This window comes from Nyctibius grandis, chromosome 4 (genome assembly GCF_013368605.1).
Source record: "Nyctibius grandis isolate bNycGra1 chromosome 4, bNycGra1.pri, whole genome shotgun sequence".
In the NCBI taxonomy this organism is placed as follows: Eukaryota; Metazoa; Chordata; class Aves; order Nyctibiiformes; family Nyctibiidae; genus Nyctibius; species Nyctibius grandis.
In genome coordinates this window covers 50225488-50242197 of record NC_090661.1, presented here as the reverse complement: position 1 = coordinate 50242197, position 16710 = coordinate 50225488, and the positions used below count along the sequence as shown (strand labels likewise).

The window sequence follows — 16710 nt, the reverse complement described above, 5'->3', positions numbered from 1 at the left end:
CTCCTTCAGATGTACTCAGAAGGAAGTGATGTTGTACCTCAGAGCAATGAAACAGCTCTTCAGTATTTCAAGAAAGCTGCTGATATGGTATGATTATCTGTAAGCTAGAAATACAGCATACGCACTAAAAAGTTTATTAGCTCAGAAATGCTGCACATGCTTCTTTTTGTGCACTTCCATGTGTGTACACCTGCTCCCAATTCTCTCCCATATTAGCCCATAATTAAACTCTGCTTGTCTAAGATGTGGGAATCTGCCTCCAGTTTCTGGTCATGGTGTTTCATGAAGCTGTGTTCAGCACAAAGAGTCTTAACTCTCATAAATGCTGTCATCCGTACAAAATATTATCCACCTAAATAGCCTGCAATTCTGTGAAGTGTTTATTTTCATTCATCTCAAGTTGTCTGGTTGCAGAAATTTACAGTGCACTGATACTATGTTATTTTGTTTCTGTTTTGTGGTCAGTGAATAGAGAATGTTTTTATTTTTACACCTCTGGTCTCATTGGAGTGTTTGTTTTTTGGCTGTTAATCCCTCATGTCTGTCTTTGACCTATCTCTTATGGTAGCATTTGTGAGCATTTAAAGCATGAGTAGTCCTCCAGGAAAGATGTTTAGCATGTGAAACACAGTAGATGAAGTTTTGAAGGGACTGTTGCAAGATAACTGTCTTCATGGTTCTTGCATGCCACAATTAGATTGCTGTTCTACACCTCTGTCCTAGAGTAAGGATCTCTCAATTTGCTAATTTCCTACATTCACTGAAGGTTTCTGATGTGCCCCGTTGCCTGTCCTGGCATTGGAGGAATACCATAGTGCATGCTTTTGCAGGGGCAGTGGTCAGTCATGCAGCCCACAGGGCAGCCACCAGTCTGCCCTTAAATTAAGACAGATCTCAGAGTTCCTGTAGTTGTTCTGGGGGCTTCTGTAGCATCCAGAACATCACAAACTTGGAAAAAAGACGAGTAAGCTATTAATACCCTACCTTTCTATGGGTGTGGGTTCTACATCTCATATGACATTTTGAAAGTACACAGTAGACTTCCATAACTAGTGTTGAAAGCTTTACTTTTTCCTGTTAATAACCTGTCCAGTTACTGAATTAAAAGTTAACAAAGATGCTATTTTCTCCCTAAATAACTATTACTTACTAGGAGCAAAGCTACAAAACAAATCTATCCTAAGCACTATTTGTTTTATTGATGTTAAAGACATACAAAATTTAAGACGTAGGTGTAGGTTTTGCCTTTCTTTGCAGAAGTGTTTTCCTGTGTTTTCAGGGTAATCCAGTTGGACAGAGTGGATTAGGAATGGCTTACCTCTATGGAAGAGGTGTTCCAGTGGTAAGCTTTTGACAGTCATCTTTCTAATCATAGGTGATTGTGTAACTTCTTGTCAACAAACTTTCTCTGGAGGGAAGTACTGTAGAAGACTTAATTGTGAAGATTTCTGTTACACTGAAAGCTCCATGAGGAAATCTGTAATATAAAAAAATTTCACTATGGAGGTAGCAGCTATGAAACAGGCTGAGTTCCCTCTAATAAGTTTGAAAATGTTTCTGAAGCTATTAGAAATGCGTAGCAGTGTGAATTTTTAGTAGGAGTTTTGAACTTGGCTCTAATTTTCTTGTGAAATAAAACAAATCCTAAGTGTCCCCATTTTGTGTATCTTGTGAGAGTGGAGGAACACTTTGAAACTTTTAATTAGTTCATTTGCCTTGTTGCTTTTCCCACAAGAAGGTTTCCTGTCAAATGTTTTATATTTAGCTATGCAAACAGATAACTCAAAAGTTGAATTAGCCCAAAGTTGAGGAAATAAGTTAAATAAATGTTCTAGAAGCAGAACAAGGCATCTGTTCTGTTAAGTGTAACTATTCATAGCAATGCTATATATGGATGCCAGCTTTAAGATAGCTACAGACTTAAGACCTGCACTATTTCTTTCTTTTTTTTTTTTTTTCAAATTTTGACCAGGTGAATATTTTGGACCTAGAACATCTCGCTGTAATTTTTCAGTAATATAGATATGTCCATGCACTTACACGTGTGTGCATGCGTATTTTCTTTCTTTACTTAAATTGTGGTGTATTGCAAGGTTCTAATGACTGGACCAAATCTTCCTGCAGAACTATGAGCTAGCACTGAAGTATTTCCAGAAGGCTGCAGAACAGGGATGGGTTGATGGACAACTTCAACTAGGTTCCATGTACTACAGTAAGTGTCATCAAAATGATGATTTGCTGGGTCTGAGCATCTGCCCTTTCAGTAACTGTTCACTAGGTGGCATTAGAAGTGTAGATATACTGCATGTAGAGTGGGTTTACTGCATTGAATTCATATTTTTTTTTTTTTTTCCCCTAACACTTTCACAACATTTTTTCTTTAATAATTTTAAAGAGTAAGTACATACTGTATTTCATTCAACTTTGCTTTTCAAGAGAAACAAATAGCAATGACTTATTCTTTCTTTTAGATGGCATTGGAGTCAAGAGAGACTATAAACAAGCTTTGAAATATTTTAACTTGGCCTCCCAGGGTGGCCACATTCTGGCTTTTTATAATCTGGCTCAGATGCATGCTACTGGCACTGGAGTGATGCAGTCCTGTCATACTGCTGTTGAGGTAAGGTCATCCATTTATAAGGGTCAAATACTACTGACTTGCAAGGGTTGGATATAACCACATGAGCTTATATAGGAAATTTGTCTTAGCTAAAATCCATTGGTGAATGCAGAGCCAAGGCTGTCAAAAGGAAAAGTGATATATTATCAAACTCCTTTGTATCTCATGAGAAAAATCTTTATTTTTTTATGTAGATGTAGCAAGTTTGTATTTGCTTTATTAGCTTTGAAGAAAATCAAAATAATGTAATACAAAGCAAACATTGGTATTTTGTAAGTACTGAATTCTTCATTTAGACATGGGTTTAAGTGTAACAAAAAAAGCTGATATTAAGAATAATTCTGAGTAAGCATCTGAATCTTGGCATGTATTTGCTTAGTAACCTGTATCTTAAAGTAAGCCTGTCTTAAGCAGTGAGTTTGTCTATCAAGTTTTTCCTGTGAAATGTAAAAATTTTGAACAGGCATTTGAATGTTAAAAGTTTACCTCTTGCAAAACCTAAATTTCTGAAGTTCCTGACAACCAGTCTTCTCCCCGCTTTTTTTCCTCTGCAGTTGTTTAAGAATGTGTGCGAACGGGGGCGTTGGTCTGAACGACTGATGACTGCCTACAACAGCTATAAAGATGGTGATTCAAATTCTGCTGTGGTTCAATATCTTCTTCTGGCAGAACAAGGCTATGAAGTTGCGCAAAGCAATGCTGCTTTCATACTTGATCAGAGTAAGGACCTGAATTTGTACTGAAAGGTTTTTTTTTGGAGTTGGCCTGCAGTAGCCCATTTAGAAGAACACTAGAGCGCTTAAAGATATAATTACATAGCTCTTGTTCAGTTAGAACTTAAGTGAGACTCTTGTCTTCTTTCCTGCTCTTCGCACTGGAAAGCAGTTGGTTTTAATTTTTACCTCTAAGGATAGCTTTCTGGCCGAAAAGTTAGAATACACTTAAATTCCAACTTATGGGATTTAAAAAATGGGGTAGGGAGAGAATGCTTTAGAAACTTGCACAGTGCTGAAAACTTTCTTCTATGGACTTCCTAAACACAGCCTTAACATTTTATTTTTAAATCTATAAAGTAGGAATTGCATTAGTTTTACCTTTGGCCTTTACTGTGCATACAATCTTCAGTTTCCTTTGTTCTTCATCTTGTAATGTCTTTTCTCAGCACTTTTTTTTCAGATTTTGTAAGTTTACTCATACTACTCTTGAAGCAGGGATGAAGAGCTGGGCAGTTGGTTCTGTTAGATTTGAAAAAACTTGTCCCAGATCTTATATTGCAACTAGGTGGCTAGAACTGGGATTTCTTAAGAGTTTGAGGTCATGGGGAAACCATGGAAGCACAAGTGACAAATATGTCTAGAAAACACAAAACCCAGTATTTTAAACTTTCTGGATCTCAAATCCAGAAATCTAGGTGTCTCATTACCATCTTTAGGGTTTTGTATCTTAATATAAAAATCAGCTATTGGTTGATAGGCTAAACTAAGATCTTAATTTCCAGGTAATGTTTTGCAAAGCGGCCGTAGTGACTCATCTTCAGATAAGCTACAGCAATGACAGTCTTGGCTGGGAGTACGTTCTTGCAAAGAAATAGCATCTTTCCCTGGGTTAAAATTCTGATTGTCATTACTCAGATGTATCTGCATCTTGACTGGAGATGAATTTAAAATTATTTATACACTTTATACAGGAAATCTGTATGTCAAATGTGAGATAGTATAGCTGAAACCATACTTATCCTAGAAGTGAAAAAAGTTGTAAATCCTTTCAACTGTCTGAACTCTGATACTTCAGCAACCCTCAATTTATGACATGGACAAGTAAAATAACTTCCGTTCTGAAGTAGCTGTAGCACTGCTGTGTGAAATATGCAACCTGTGGCTGGTTAAGGAGTTTAAGCCTTCGTTTTAATTGACTAGTCTTGTTTTTTACATGGTCAAACTAAAAGAGCTTATACTGTAGCCTTGTATTTGAGTGCACCTTTGTCAGAGCCCAAATTGCATGCTCTGAAGATTTACATCTTCTGACATTCCTCAAGTGTGCTTCAGAATCTCATAGAGCAGGAATGGGAGAGACACTTGGCAAGCAATATTTCAGAGTGAAATGATACAGTTTGTTCCTAGCTCTTATGTTGGCAGATATATGGAAAGACCATATAAATGAAAGGGTCTTGATAAGTTTCAGATGGGTTGAATCTTGTTTGTACTATAGCACAGATTACTTCAAGTTTTTAATTCATTTCAACAGACTGAATATAAGCATGGGTTTTTTTGTGGTCTTGTGTGAATATACCATGCTCCTATTTAACTGAAGTACTTTCTTCTCTAGAAGAAGCTGGCATAGTAGGAGAAAATGAAACGTATCCTCGAGCTTTGCTTCACTGGAATAGAGCAGCTTCTCAAGGTATGTCCATACCTCGCAATTCCAATTAGTTTATTTTTAGTAAAGCCATTAATGTTTGATTTCATGTTTTTTATGAAACAGGGAAGGAGGGAAAGCTTACCTCCTTCTGTTCAACATTAGTTATATTCCACATAGAGTAGTTGCTGTTCTTTATTCTACTGTTAGCTATAATGTTATTGCAATATGCTTGCAGTTCTGAGCCATTCTGAGATCCTGAAGATTAAAAAGACTAAAACACAAATGTATGGTGTGTTTCTTTTGCTATTCCATGTGGAATTATAGAGCAGTGTTAAAAAGCATTAGGAATGTTTACACTGACTTTTCTAACAATAAATCCACTTGGAAAGATAGATACAAAGTACCCTTTAGGATTTTGGTACTTATCATTTATAGGAAATGTAATTTCCTAGTCAAAGCAAGCAAAGCTCAGTGATGAAGGCAGTCTTGATGTCTGACCAACCCAAGTTTAAACTCTGGTGCTTGTGATCCTATCCTAAAATAAGCAAAACTAAACTTAATCATTAAATATCTCAGTGTGAGGTCTGTAACTTTCATATGGGTGCATCTAATTATTGTCTGTCTACTAGCTTTTACGTAAGAGCAAGTGTATCATGCAAATGGAGCCTAAGAGTTTTGTCTGAAAATCTTCAGACCTACTTGGCTTTTAGTAGAAAGTTAGAAATTGAGAGGATGGAATGGTTAAGTATTCCATTACCAAATGATGATGAGAGACTTTATTTTTCAGCTTTTCAGTGTCTCTGTTTTAAAAACAAAGCTGAAGCCCTTAATGACCATATAACAAATTAAAAGTTTTTCTGTAATGACTATGAACAACATGATAAGCTTTTCAACTGATGCCACTAAATAGCAATAAAAATGTTGGTAGGATTTCTGGGAAAAGGACTTTCCTGAAAACAGAAATTGGTTGCATTTTGGTTAGCTAAACCCAATTTAAAAAAAAGACAAACAACCAAACCAAAAAAAAAAACCACCACAAAAAAACCCCAAAACAAAACAACAACAACAAAAAACACAAAACAAACAAACAAACAAAAAAAAGCTGTTTATGCGAGAGAGGGAAAAGGAAACAGTTTGTGCAAACTGTGGAAAGTAACACTAAAGCCCTTATTGCATCTTTGTATGAAACTAAAAGGCTTTCTTTGCCCAGCTATTTTATCTTTTTCTGTTGTTTCTTGATTTATAGGCTATACTGTTGCAAGAATCAAACTTGGAGATTACCATTTTTATGGTTTTGGTACTGATGTTGATTATGAAACTGCATTTATTCACTATCGACTGGCAGCAGAGCAACAGCACAGTGCCCAAGCTATGTTTAATCTGGGCTACATGCATGAGAAGGGATTAGGCATCAAGCAAGTGAGTAAGCTGTAGGCTGACAGTCTGCTTCATTACAGTGCATTTAATAATATTTTAAGCCTATAACCACTACTGGGCTTTGGGTACTATATAACCACTTAATAAGAATTAGCATGTCTCCCAATACATTCTCTGATAGCAAGTGGGTAAGTATATCCACTTCACACTTACCTGTGTGAAGAAATGAGGCATAGACAGGGAAAAAACTATTTGCCCAAAATTGTGAAGATTGGCAGAGTGCCATATGCTTGAGTAATGCTTTCAAGACTTTGAAGTGTAATGAAATGAATGCAAATGAATTCCAGGTTCAGAGTATTTTAGTACAAGATTGTTCTCATCCTCTGAAACACTGGTTAATTTGTTTCCTATATCATGACATTTTGAAAACAAGTTCTGTGCATCTTCAAGTAACAAACCATAAGCAATGTGATAATTAGCTATGGGTTTTCAAATTAGGCTAGGCCACAATTTGCTTTACAAACTACATTGCCTAAAAGAAGGCGGTATATCTGGTTCTCTTAGGAAGCCTATGGCATATTGCTGTCTATGAGTTAACTAAAACTTATGGAATCCAGAGCAACACGTTCTTGTATGCGTCAAAATAACGTAATTAGTAATTGCATACTAATTTTGAGCAGCCTACCTTACCTTAATGTATGATTAAATCATGCAATTAATGTATGAATTTAGTAATATCTTCTAGGTTACCTGAAACTGCAAAAAATGGTTTCATTTGCCTTATTTTCAGCAAGCTTCAACATTTGGGTTTTGTCTAGGTATGCACCTTTCAATTATTCTGTTGGTCTATTAAGAGACCAATTTTTGTTTCTTTTCCCCTAAATTCTTTTCAAAAGGTCAGAACAGTGAAGGGCAAGTCTTAGGTCAATATTGTTACTTTGGCAGCTGCAAGCAATCAACATTGGAAAACCTGCTTACTGACCTAGCTGTAGAAGTGACAATACAGTACACAAACAGGACTATTTCTAAGGCTTATCTTCAAATTTTATTTTAGGGACTGTTTTTTCTCTTTTTAACTGAGTCCTCAAAACTAGTTAACTTCTGAAAATGAGCCTGCAGCTAAAAGCAACAGTGCTGAAGGTGGGCAGTTCTATTTTTTTAAAAAAACATCCTCTCAGATAGGGACTTTTTTATTTCATTTGCTTCTGCCTTGAAAACAACCCAATTTAGAGCAAGAAATAAAAACTTTGAAAATGTTATTACATCACATTCAGCATAACTGCTAAGAATTTGAGAAAAATTAGTCCTAATGCTGTCATTTGCACAGAGCATTCTCCAACCTGAAGCAGAGATGGCTACACATACATAGCTAAAGTGAGTACCCAGGGGCTCACCATGAGCATATGCAGCCTTGCTTTATGCAGATGAATAATAATTTCCTCTCATACAGATTCACTAGGGAAGGAAGAGTTGAACTGCAAGGGAAATGGAGATAGTTAATATATATATGGGAAAGAAGCACTGAGAATGTCTAAACAAGGAAATTCCGTGTATAAAACCAGTCTTAGGAATTCTGGATATGTAATGTCTTTGCTTGATGTGTCCTAAAACTTTACAATTGTAAGATGAGAGGATGGAGATTTAGGACTGACTAGCTAAGACTAAAAAATGGCACTGGGCTAGGATATTCTGAAAAGGCTAAGACCAAGTTTTGAATCAAGCAAAAGAATATTTTGCTTTCCTTTCCCTGAATGGAAACTGCTGAATTTTGAGCACCTCTGAAAATGACTGACAGTTAAAATCATGCTTCCTCATGTAGCAGGTGATGTCTACCACTGAAGTCTGTTCTTCCACTAGAGGCCTGTGAAAGGGACGTATAAAGATTTTAGCACTGTAATATCTAACAAATCGGGGGTTTAGTCTGTTGAAGAAAGGGATGTGTACTCTTACTCTCTCCCCACCTATGTCCACATCATTAAGATTGCAGGCACTCCAAAGTTAGGGAGAATGATCCAATAAAGTGGCCTGCACAACTTCAGGTCCCTGTTCATTCTGGTTAATCCTGAATAAATATGGTATTTCTTACTGGTGTTTTTTTTTTTTTCCAGATAGCTTTTGACTTATTCTCTCTTTACTTACTGAATAAATAGTCTTTCTTATATATAGAATTCTATGCTATACTTCCTGTACATAGATGGTTTTCAGATTCATACCAGGTCAATGCCAAATATTAAGCCCCTTCAGAAATCTCACACATGTACACTGTTAGACACTTTTCATAGATTTAATGTTGTCCAGTTCCTGAGCCTGCATGTCAGAATGGAGAGTGTTTCCACATACTGCTCAAAATAAGAACAAATTAATTTTCTCAAATTAATTTTCTCATGGTCTTCTCTTAAGATTTAGCATGGTATTTCAGGGCAGTTTGTGTGTTAAAGCTCAGACTCCTACACTTTTCACTTGTCTGTCAAGTGAGAGTGAAGAATGGATAAGCAGAATGAAGTACTTGCTAACTAGCAAGTACATGAAAATAAGCCATGATTTAGGATCTGCTTCTACACTGATACCAGTACAGTACAAAGGAGGTAGGGAAACTTTTAAATAGTTATACAAAAGTCAGACTTTCCAGGCTCAAGGAGTATTCGGAGTTGTTCTGTTGAATTAAAATACTAAAATGTGAGCTAGCACATCTCATTCACATAAAGTGTTGATTTTCATACTGTTATTTCCACATGTGTTATGGAACTAAGCTTTGCTGCATCAATGAGCAGAAAATCTTTATGGTATTTCACAGTTGGGATAAAATTATAAAATGAACCTGTGGCATGAAGTCCTGGAGGTTTCTCTTATTTTAAGTGTCCAACTTGGAACACTTCGAGAGGTAAGTCTTACACAGGCCTGTCCTTCACATCACTGAGTGAACATAGGCAGTTTGTAGCCAGGTATCCTAACGTTGCACAGTACGTATCTGAAGCAGAGCCAAAAAAAAAGCCAAACAAACAAGGAAAGTTAAAGTATTCAGATACATGTATCCTCTGTTCTTCTTGCTACAGTCACCTTCTTGTTCCAACTACCACAGAAGAGAACACTAATTTAAGCTATTCCCAAAGTTGCTGGCTGTTTGTGCTCATGCTTTTACCAGGCTGCCTTCACTAATGCAAGTTATGTCCAGTTTGGATAAGGAGTATGTGCAGAAACAGTTAGAAGCTGCACTATGCAGCAGGCGTACTGTAGTATAACTGGGAGGAGTTGCTGCTGTGTACTCTTCTGTGACTTGTGTTTTCTTAGTCTTTCATGTTTGGTGTGGTGTTGGAGACATTAGAGTGTACTAGAATTACCTAATATGTGCCTTAGTTTACAGTGCGTGGGTTGAATACGTTAATCTCTGTGTGCTTCAATTCTAGAATCAGTTACGGTAGCTTCATCCTGAGATCGAAGCTTCCGTTTACTTGTCTATTGAAAGATGAACATCTCTCAGAAAAAAAGGGGACGATTTACTGAATGGTTTTCATTTAACTTGACCAAAAACCTTGTATTCAAATGACAGTATACAATAGCTTATAGAAAAAGCTCTACATTTTATGGTTAATTTTTCAAGTTTTTCAAAATTGAGCTTTGTATTTTCTTAACTTTAGGATATTCATCTTGCAAAACGATTCTATGACATGGCAGCTGAAGCAAGCCCAGATGCTCAGGTTCCAGTCTTCCTAGCACTTTGCAAGCTTGGAGTGATTTATTCCTTGCAGTATGTACGAGAAATCAACGTAAGTAATGCAGAACTAAAAGGAAAAGCACAAATGTTTTCCATTTTTAAAAGAAGCTTGAGTTGTAATCTTACTTAAGTCTTACTTGAGCCTTCTGAAAACTTAGGATAGATGTGTTTTGTGTTGTTGCGTATTAAGAAAGTTCTTGAAGCCATGATTCCTATTTCTTACTTACTTATGAAATTGTGTGAAACTGAAACGTGCACAGCCAGTGCTCTTCTGTGCTGTCCTTCCCTTGATGAGAAGTTCCCTAACCTGTTTGACTGTTCTTATCCATGACTATCTGCTATCAAAGTTAAGCAGATGATTACAATGACATAATCGCTGTTCAGGAAAAAAGAAATACTCTTTTATAACCCTAATTCTCATGCTATTTTATATGCAGCTGTAACAATCCCACTTGGGTTGTGTTTGATTTCTATGGAGAAAAATATTATTTGTATTAGATAGTTTAACTATAGTGCAGAGTTTCTGCTGAGTGATGGCACTGAAAAAAAAATTTGCCTGGAATTTAGGTGAATTCTTTCCATATAGTGTCTGAAATATTTCTCAGTATTCTGACATTTTACTGCCTTTTGGATTACTTAGCTTGCATCCATGTAAATTTATTATTACCACTTAGAGCAAATGCAAGTTCAGGCAATCCAGCTAAGTTTGACAAAACTTAATAGTCTTGAGAGTGGGAACTTCCAGGAGTGGACAGTCAAAATACTCTAAATCAATCGAGCAAATACCCATGTAGTACTCACAGAAGCTAGTGTGCAGAGCACGGATATTCCAAGTTTTAAGTCTGCTGATGCAGACTTAAATTGACAATGACTCTGTAGTACCATCAGATACAGTAGTGAAGCATAAAGTGTGTATTGGCTAATGTTTATGTGGATGGAAGTCTGATTAAAAGGCAGTTCAATCGAAACTAACAGTAACTTTAACTTCCCTGTACCTTATCTGCACAAATCTCAGCATTGTACCACATAAGTAGTCTGGGGTTTAAAGTTGTGTCATTCATGGTAGTCTGCTGATGGCTTCCAATTTGGCTGGACTGATCAGTTCACTGCCTCTGTGTATGTGGTACTTGCTCCTCTTTCTTTAAGACAACCAGTATGGTTACATACCTCATTCTTATTTAAATTGTGAACTTTAATGCTGCATATGTGAAAGCCACAAAGCTACAAGAACCTTGGTCTCTAGAACAGAAAATAAAATAGCTCATCCTATATGAGGATAGGGGAGGTTTAGGTTGGGTATTAGGAAAAGGTTCTTCACCCAGAGGGTGGTGGAGCACTGGAACCAGCTCCCCAGGGAAGCAGTCACAGCACCAAGCCTGACAGCATTCAAGAAGTATTTGGACATTGCCCTCAGACACATGGTGTGAATTCTGGTGCTGTCCTATGCTGGGACAGGAGTTGGAATCGATGATCGTTGTGGGTCCCTTCCAACTCAGGACATTCTATGATTCTATATGTCATGGCTCTTAGTCTTATTGGTATTTGGTTCCTGGAAATTAAGAATGTCACTGATGTGATACTATTTTTTTCAAAGAGGAAAAGAGCTACTAAAGTTTTAAAACTGGTCCTTGTACATGAAAAATGTTAGAAGTCATATTTAAAATCAAAGTGACTTCCCATTCTTGTTCTCTGACATGATATGGACTTCTTGTTTCTTAGATAAGGGAGGTATTCTCACATATTGATATGGACCAGCTGCTGGGGCCTGAGTGGGACCTTTACCTTATGACCATCATCGCCCTGCTTCTGGGAACAATTATAGCTTACAGACAAAGGCAACATCAGGCAATTCCTAGACCAGCAGGACTGCGGCCAGCTGTGCCTCAACAAGAACCACCACCAGAGCATCAACCACCGCAATAGCAACAAGAGCCTCAGTGAAAGAACTGGATTTTTCCAAAAGGAACAATTTTCATTGTGATTTAGGACTTTGGATCAATAGTCCCTCCCCCAAAAGAGGTGCAAAGAAGTTTTAAAAAAAAAAAAAAAAGTCTGAAAGCTGCTTAGAATGATGCCTTTTTTCAGGGATAAGAAAATTCTTTTGAAACCAATTTGAATGTTATTTCAGTGCCAATGGAATAACACTATGGCTTTTTTCATGGAAACACAAGAGTGCTACTACAAAAATGTTGCCTGCTGTATGTAGTTCCTCTTTATTCAGAGTCCTTTTCATCTCCTAGAGAGAGCAGAAAGCTAGCATTGGAAGGTTTTTGCCTGCTCGATAGCATTTGCCCTATATAAAATTAATAATAACTTTACGGCCAATTTAAGTCCAAGAAGCTGAACTATATTCAAACTCTAAAAAGATTAGAGCTGTATGAACTTAACATTCAGATCTGCATCCCGAGTATTTCTACAATCCTTATTTTGTTATTTCTTAGTATTTCTTAAACTTTGGTCTTTTATGCTGTCTTGGATGGTTTAACATGGATTATTTATAAACTCTGAAAACTAAGCCAGCAAACATGCCACTCTCCATTTGTGCTTTTTTGCTTTGAGTATTTTCCTCTGTTCCCCTAGACTAGACAGTTCTCAGCAGACAGTGTGTAGCCCAGGAGGCGAATTGGGACAGATTGGGTCTGTAAAGCTCATCAGCTGAAAACTATCCACATCTCGCATCCTTTAAAACTTTTTTGGAGCCTGTATACTTTGCAATACTTCATGACATAAAAACTAATTGGTAGTGCGCCTAAATTATTTAAACTTGCTCTTACAAAGAGGCTGAGTCCAGATTGCAGAAAGCACCAGTATTATTGTGGGCGCTGAAGAAAGGACAGAGCCAGAAATCTCAGTGAGTTAGCTTACATTTTTTTGTTGTTTTTAGAGGTGGAAATTCTGTATTTGATTTTACACAATCCTGTAAGTGATCTGCACTGCAAGAAGGAAACATATGTGGTATCTCATGCATACATCTGTTTAATTCATCAACAAAAAAAGGGCCCCAAAGATGCATCTCGGCAAAAGGGCATGGACTTATGCCAGTGATGCTGCTTCAAAGTTTGGCTGGCTGATAAAAATCATATGTTAGATTACAGCAGTGCTCTGGCTGTCACCATTCTCTCTTGTACCTGGCATGAATGAGAAAGTCAAAATGACGTCTCTGGCTGTGCCATCTTGAGGATCCCTTGTAACAAGAAAATACAAAGAGGAAGAAGACTAATGGTTTGTGGTTTCCTGATGCCACCAGGTCAGTGCAAAGGCCTTTTAATGAGTGTAAAGAATATGACCCGTGGACTGATGTTTTTAGACTGCAGGAGGAATCTTCACTTAGTAACGATTTTCATTGAACTATAATTTCAGGGGTTGGGGGTGGGAAGCAGCAGGGGAGTAGCTTAAAGGCAAGAAGTGTGGGAGTTTCTGTTCTTATTTACCAAAGGCAGTTAAATACTTGTTTCTGTACTAGCATTAAACCCTCTAAATATACTGTCTTAAAGCTGAATGAAATACAGATGAGGAGCCTTTAGCTGCTTTCTGAGACAAGCTGTTGTGTTTAAAGGGTTAAGGTCTTCCTTTCATGGAAATATGTTTCCAGTGGATTGGCAGCAACATATCAATACGCTTTATTTAGAATTGAGATTTCGGTATGGTTTCATACTTAATACATTTGTAAGGAGACCGTTGCACAATAGATCTGTAGGTTGGGAAAGAAGCAATCCACTTTTTATAAACTGAAATGTCATGGATGACTAGTATTAAAATATAGGTAGAACTTCTCAGTACTTCAGAATGCTTATGCTGGTTATGTGAAGACAAATCTTTCATTTTAGTTTCAAGGGTTGCAGCATATGATAGAGGAATGTCTTGTTCAGCCTTAATCATCATTAGCAGATGGAGCAGTATTGAACTTAAATGTAGTGTCTAAAATGTACAGCCCTCCCCAGCTGCATTTCTAAGATATCTGTGACTTCGGAACACTCCCTCTGAAGTATTTTTGCCTCTGTCACTTAATAGCTCTTTTAAGCTTGGCATGAATAGATTAAAGATTATATGCAAAATGTTTTTCAGTTAAATACCATTGGTTCATTGGTATTGGTCTCTTGGGATGTTTAACAATTTTGTTACTGCATTATTAAAATGTTTTGGTTGTTTGATCTACTAGAACTAAATTCTAAAAGCTCTATCCTACTTGCATGAGAATCTCTCATCATTGCTGCTGTGTGACAGTCTTACAGCTGACTTTCACTGAACCTGATGCATTTTTATATTCAAGAAAGCAGCAAAAGAAAACGATTGAAGATTAGCAAGTTATTTCACTTCAAAGAACTGCTTTTTGAAGAAGCAATAAGGAAGTCTTTCTCCTGATTTTTTTCCCTTCTACCAAATTACTACCACTAACTTTTTCAGATGACATTTATTTGAACGAAGTGGTAGTAGGAAAAGTTACCATAAGTAATGGCGAGTTAACTCAGGGATTAAAGAAATGAATAAGTTTTCTGCATCAGTTGTCTACAACATGACTTAAGTCTTTGTGACAATCCCTTGCTGCTCTGCTCTGAAACTTGCATTTTTAGGGAAGTATATTTAACTCTTGCTAGCAATATGTTTCTTCTTGTGCACTCAGTTTATCAAGCAGCTTTTTTCCTAAAGGAGCTGGGTTGCTCAGTTTACTGCAATGAAGTACTATTCCCTTTTGGTGGCACACAGATTGTCTTACAGTTTATATGCAGGAGTATTTTAGAAAGGAAACTTGATTTAAGAGAAGCCTTTCTGGGTATGTTCAGCATGCTTTGAATGGAAAAATTGTATTCTTTGACTGTAGTAACGTAGGCCAGAGCCTTCCTGTTTGACCTTTGCGGACACATGCTTTTTCTCCCTGCATGGAGAATGGAACTACAGAACAGTAACTGTTGTTGGTGTGAGTTTTAGATGTAGGAAAACTGTGGAAAGATATGGGGGAAAACATTGTTCTGCATCTCAAATTATTAATCAAATACACTAGCTGTTCTTGCAGGTTGAAAGAAATACTGAACTGTTGAGAAAACAGGATTCTAGTTCATCACTCTGGTGAAACTTGTCCCAGAGCTGCCTGTTAAAAAAATTTTTCTTGCTTTATGTTGTCCATCATGGGACAGTGTAATAGAAGATAAGGCCTTTGATACAAACATCCCAATGAGATTCTTATGAGACAATTTTACTTACTTTTTAGTCATCTTCCATAAGTCAGCTGTTCTTACTAAAGTAAAAACAAACAAACAAACAAACAAAAACCACACCACAAAAACCAACAAAACACCCTATCAGCTGTTACTCTTTTTGGAGAAGAACATTAAAGCATGGATTGTGAAAGGACTTTTAAGACTATGCATTATCTAGTTTCCACCTATTACATGCTAGTTTGGGCCTATAGAAGGGGATCACACTCACCTTTGCAAGTTGCTTCCTTTTTAGATAGGCTACAATGAACTGAAGTTCTATTTTTGTTTCAGAGAATATTAAACTAAAAAGATTTAGTTTGATTTGAACTACTGCAAATGCATGTGGCAAATAGGGACTATTGGGGGGAACCCTTTGTTTTTATCAGCTGCAGTTCTTTAAAGGGTCTTGTAGGAGTTTTGTAAATTTATTTTGTATTTAAAATCAGTATAAAGGCTGGTCAAATGTAATATAGTTGTGTAAACAAATTCTGTTAATAGAAAGATGTACAGATTCATTTTGTACTGTATCTTTAATCTTGTGAAATAAAGATACCACCTGTGTGGTTACTCTGTGTTCACAGTGGTTATGATAACAGGATGTCAATTGTTAACTGTATGCACTGATACATGCTGCTGCTAAATGCATCCCTTCCTGTAAGGATACTCACACTTCTTTGATTTCTATTCCTCTTCAAAAAATAAATCTGTTCATTTAGGAGGGGCATAGAAAGGGGAATAGAAACTTATGCATTGTATCTTCAGCTGTGCTACAAACTTGCCCTCTGTGTGTGTGTATGTGTGTGACCCTTTCTTCAGTGTATACGGCATCTGTACTGTGTGTGGCATACACAAACTGCTGTGGGATTCAAGAATAGTGACCAGTAACTTTAGGATTACTATTGCATTTTCAATACTAATACATAGATAATACAGTGACTAGAAACAGATACTGGGGGAAGGACTACTGCAAGCTGACGAGTTTGCTTGCTTTTCAGGCCTTTTTTCGACCCACTTGTCCCTTCAGGCTCCACCTGTTGAGACTCCGAGTCCTCCCTTGTAAATGTATTATGTTGGTTTGCTTTCCAGTGTGCTTATTAATTTGGAAGAAAACAATGGGAGAAGGAAAGCAAGGAGAGTGAGGCAGCAATGATAACAGCTATGGAAGACATCAATAGGTGAACTTGGGCATCGGCCCAAGTTACATACTTTTCTGAAGTATTTGGAGGCTCCCCACGTTGTCGTCTGCTGCCGATAGGACTTGTTGCAGGTAGGAAATAGAACTGCTGGTACTGAAACCAGTTTCAGTCTGACTGATGTAGCTCAAGCTTAGTGAGGTCATCCCTCACCTTCCAGAAGAGCCAGTGGCTTAAGATGCGATTGCTGATGAGCTCAAGTGAGGTGGGGTCAGAAGTGTAGATACCTTATTTTATTTGTAGCCTGTAGTCAAT

The 16710-nt window shown here is 37.2% G+C and overlaps 1 protein-coding gene across 4 annotated transcripts in view; it reads left to right on the top strand.

Annotated features, from left to right (window-relative positions):
* Nucleotides 1-15838, top strand: part of SEL1L (SEL1L adaptor subunit of SYVN1 ubiquitin ligase) — a 37038-nt gene extending 21200 nt beyond the window's left edge. For 2 of the 4 annotated variants that reach the window (XM_068399067.1, XM_068399065.1), the window contains exons 13-21: nucleotides 10-87; nucleotides 1280-1342; nucleotides 2125-2212; nucleotides 2472-2620; nucleotides 3175-3340; nucleotides 4946-5020; nucleotides 6225-6397; nucleotides 9991-10119; nucleotides 11787-15838. In XM_068399067.1, the coding sequence (XP_068255168.1) occupies nucleotides 10-87; nucleotides 1280-1342; nucleotides 2125-2212; nucleotides 2472-2620; nucleotides 3175-3340; nucleotides 4946-5020; nucleotides 6225-6397; nucleotides 9991-10119; nucleotides 11787-11990 (1125 nt within the window). In that variant the 3' untranslated portion in view covers nucleotides 11991-15838. Of the gene's footprint in view, nucleotides 1-9; nucleotides 88-1279; nucleotides 1343-2124; nucleotides 2213-2471; nucleotides 2621-3174; nucleotides 3341-4945; nucleotides 5021-6224; nucleotides 6398-9990; nucleotides 10120-11786 lie in introns of those variants that run through there. The other 2 variants (XM_068399066.1, XM_068399068.1) reach the window with 2 other exon arrangements.
* The last annotated feature ends 872 nt before the right edge of the window (nucleotides 15839-16710 follow it).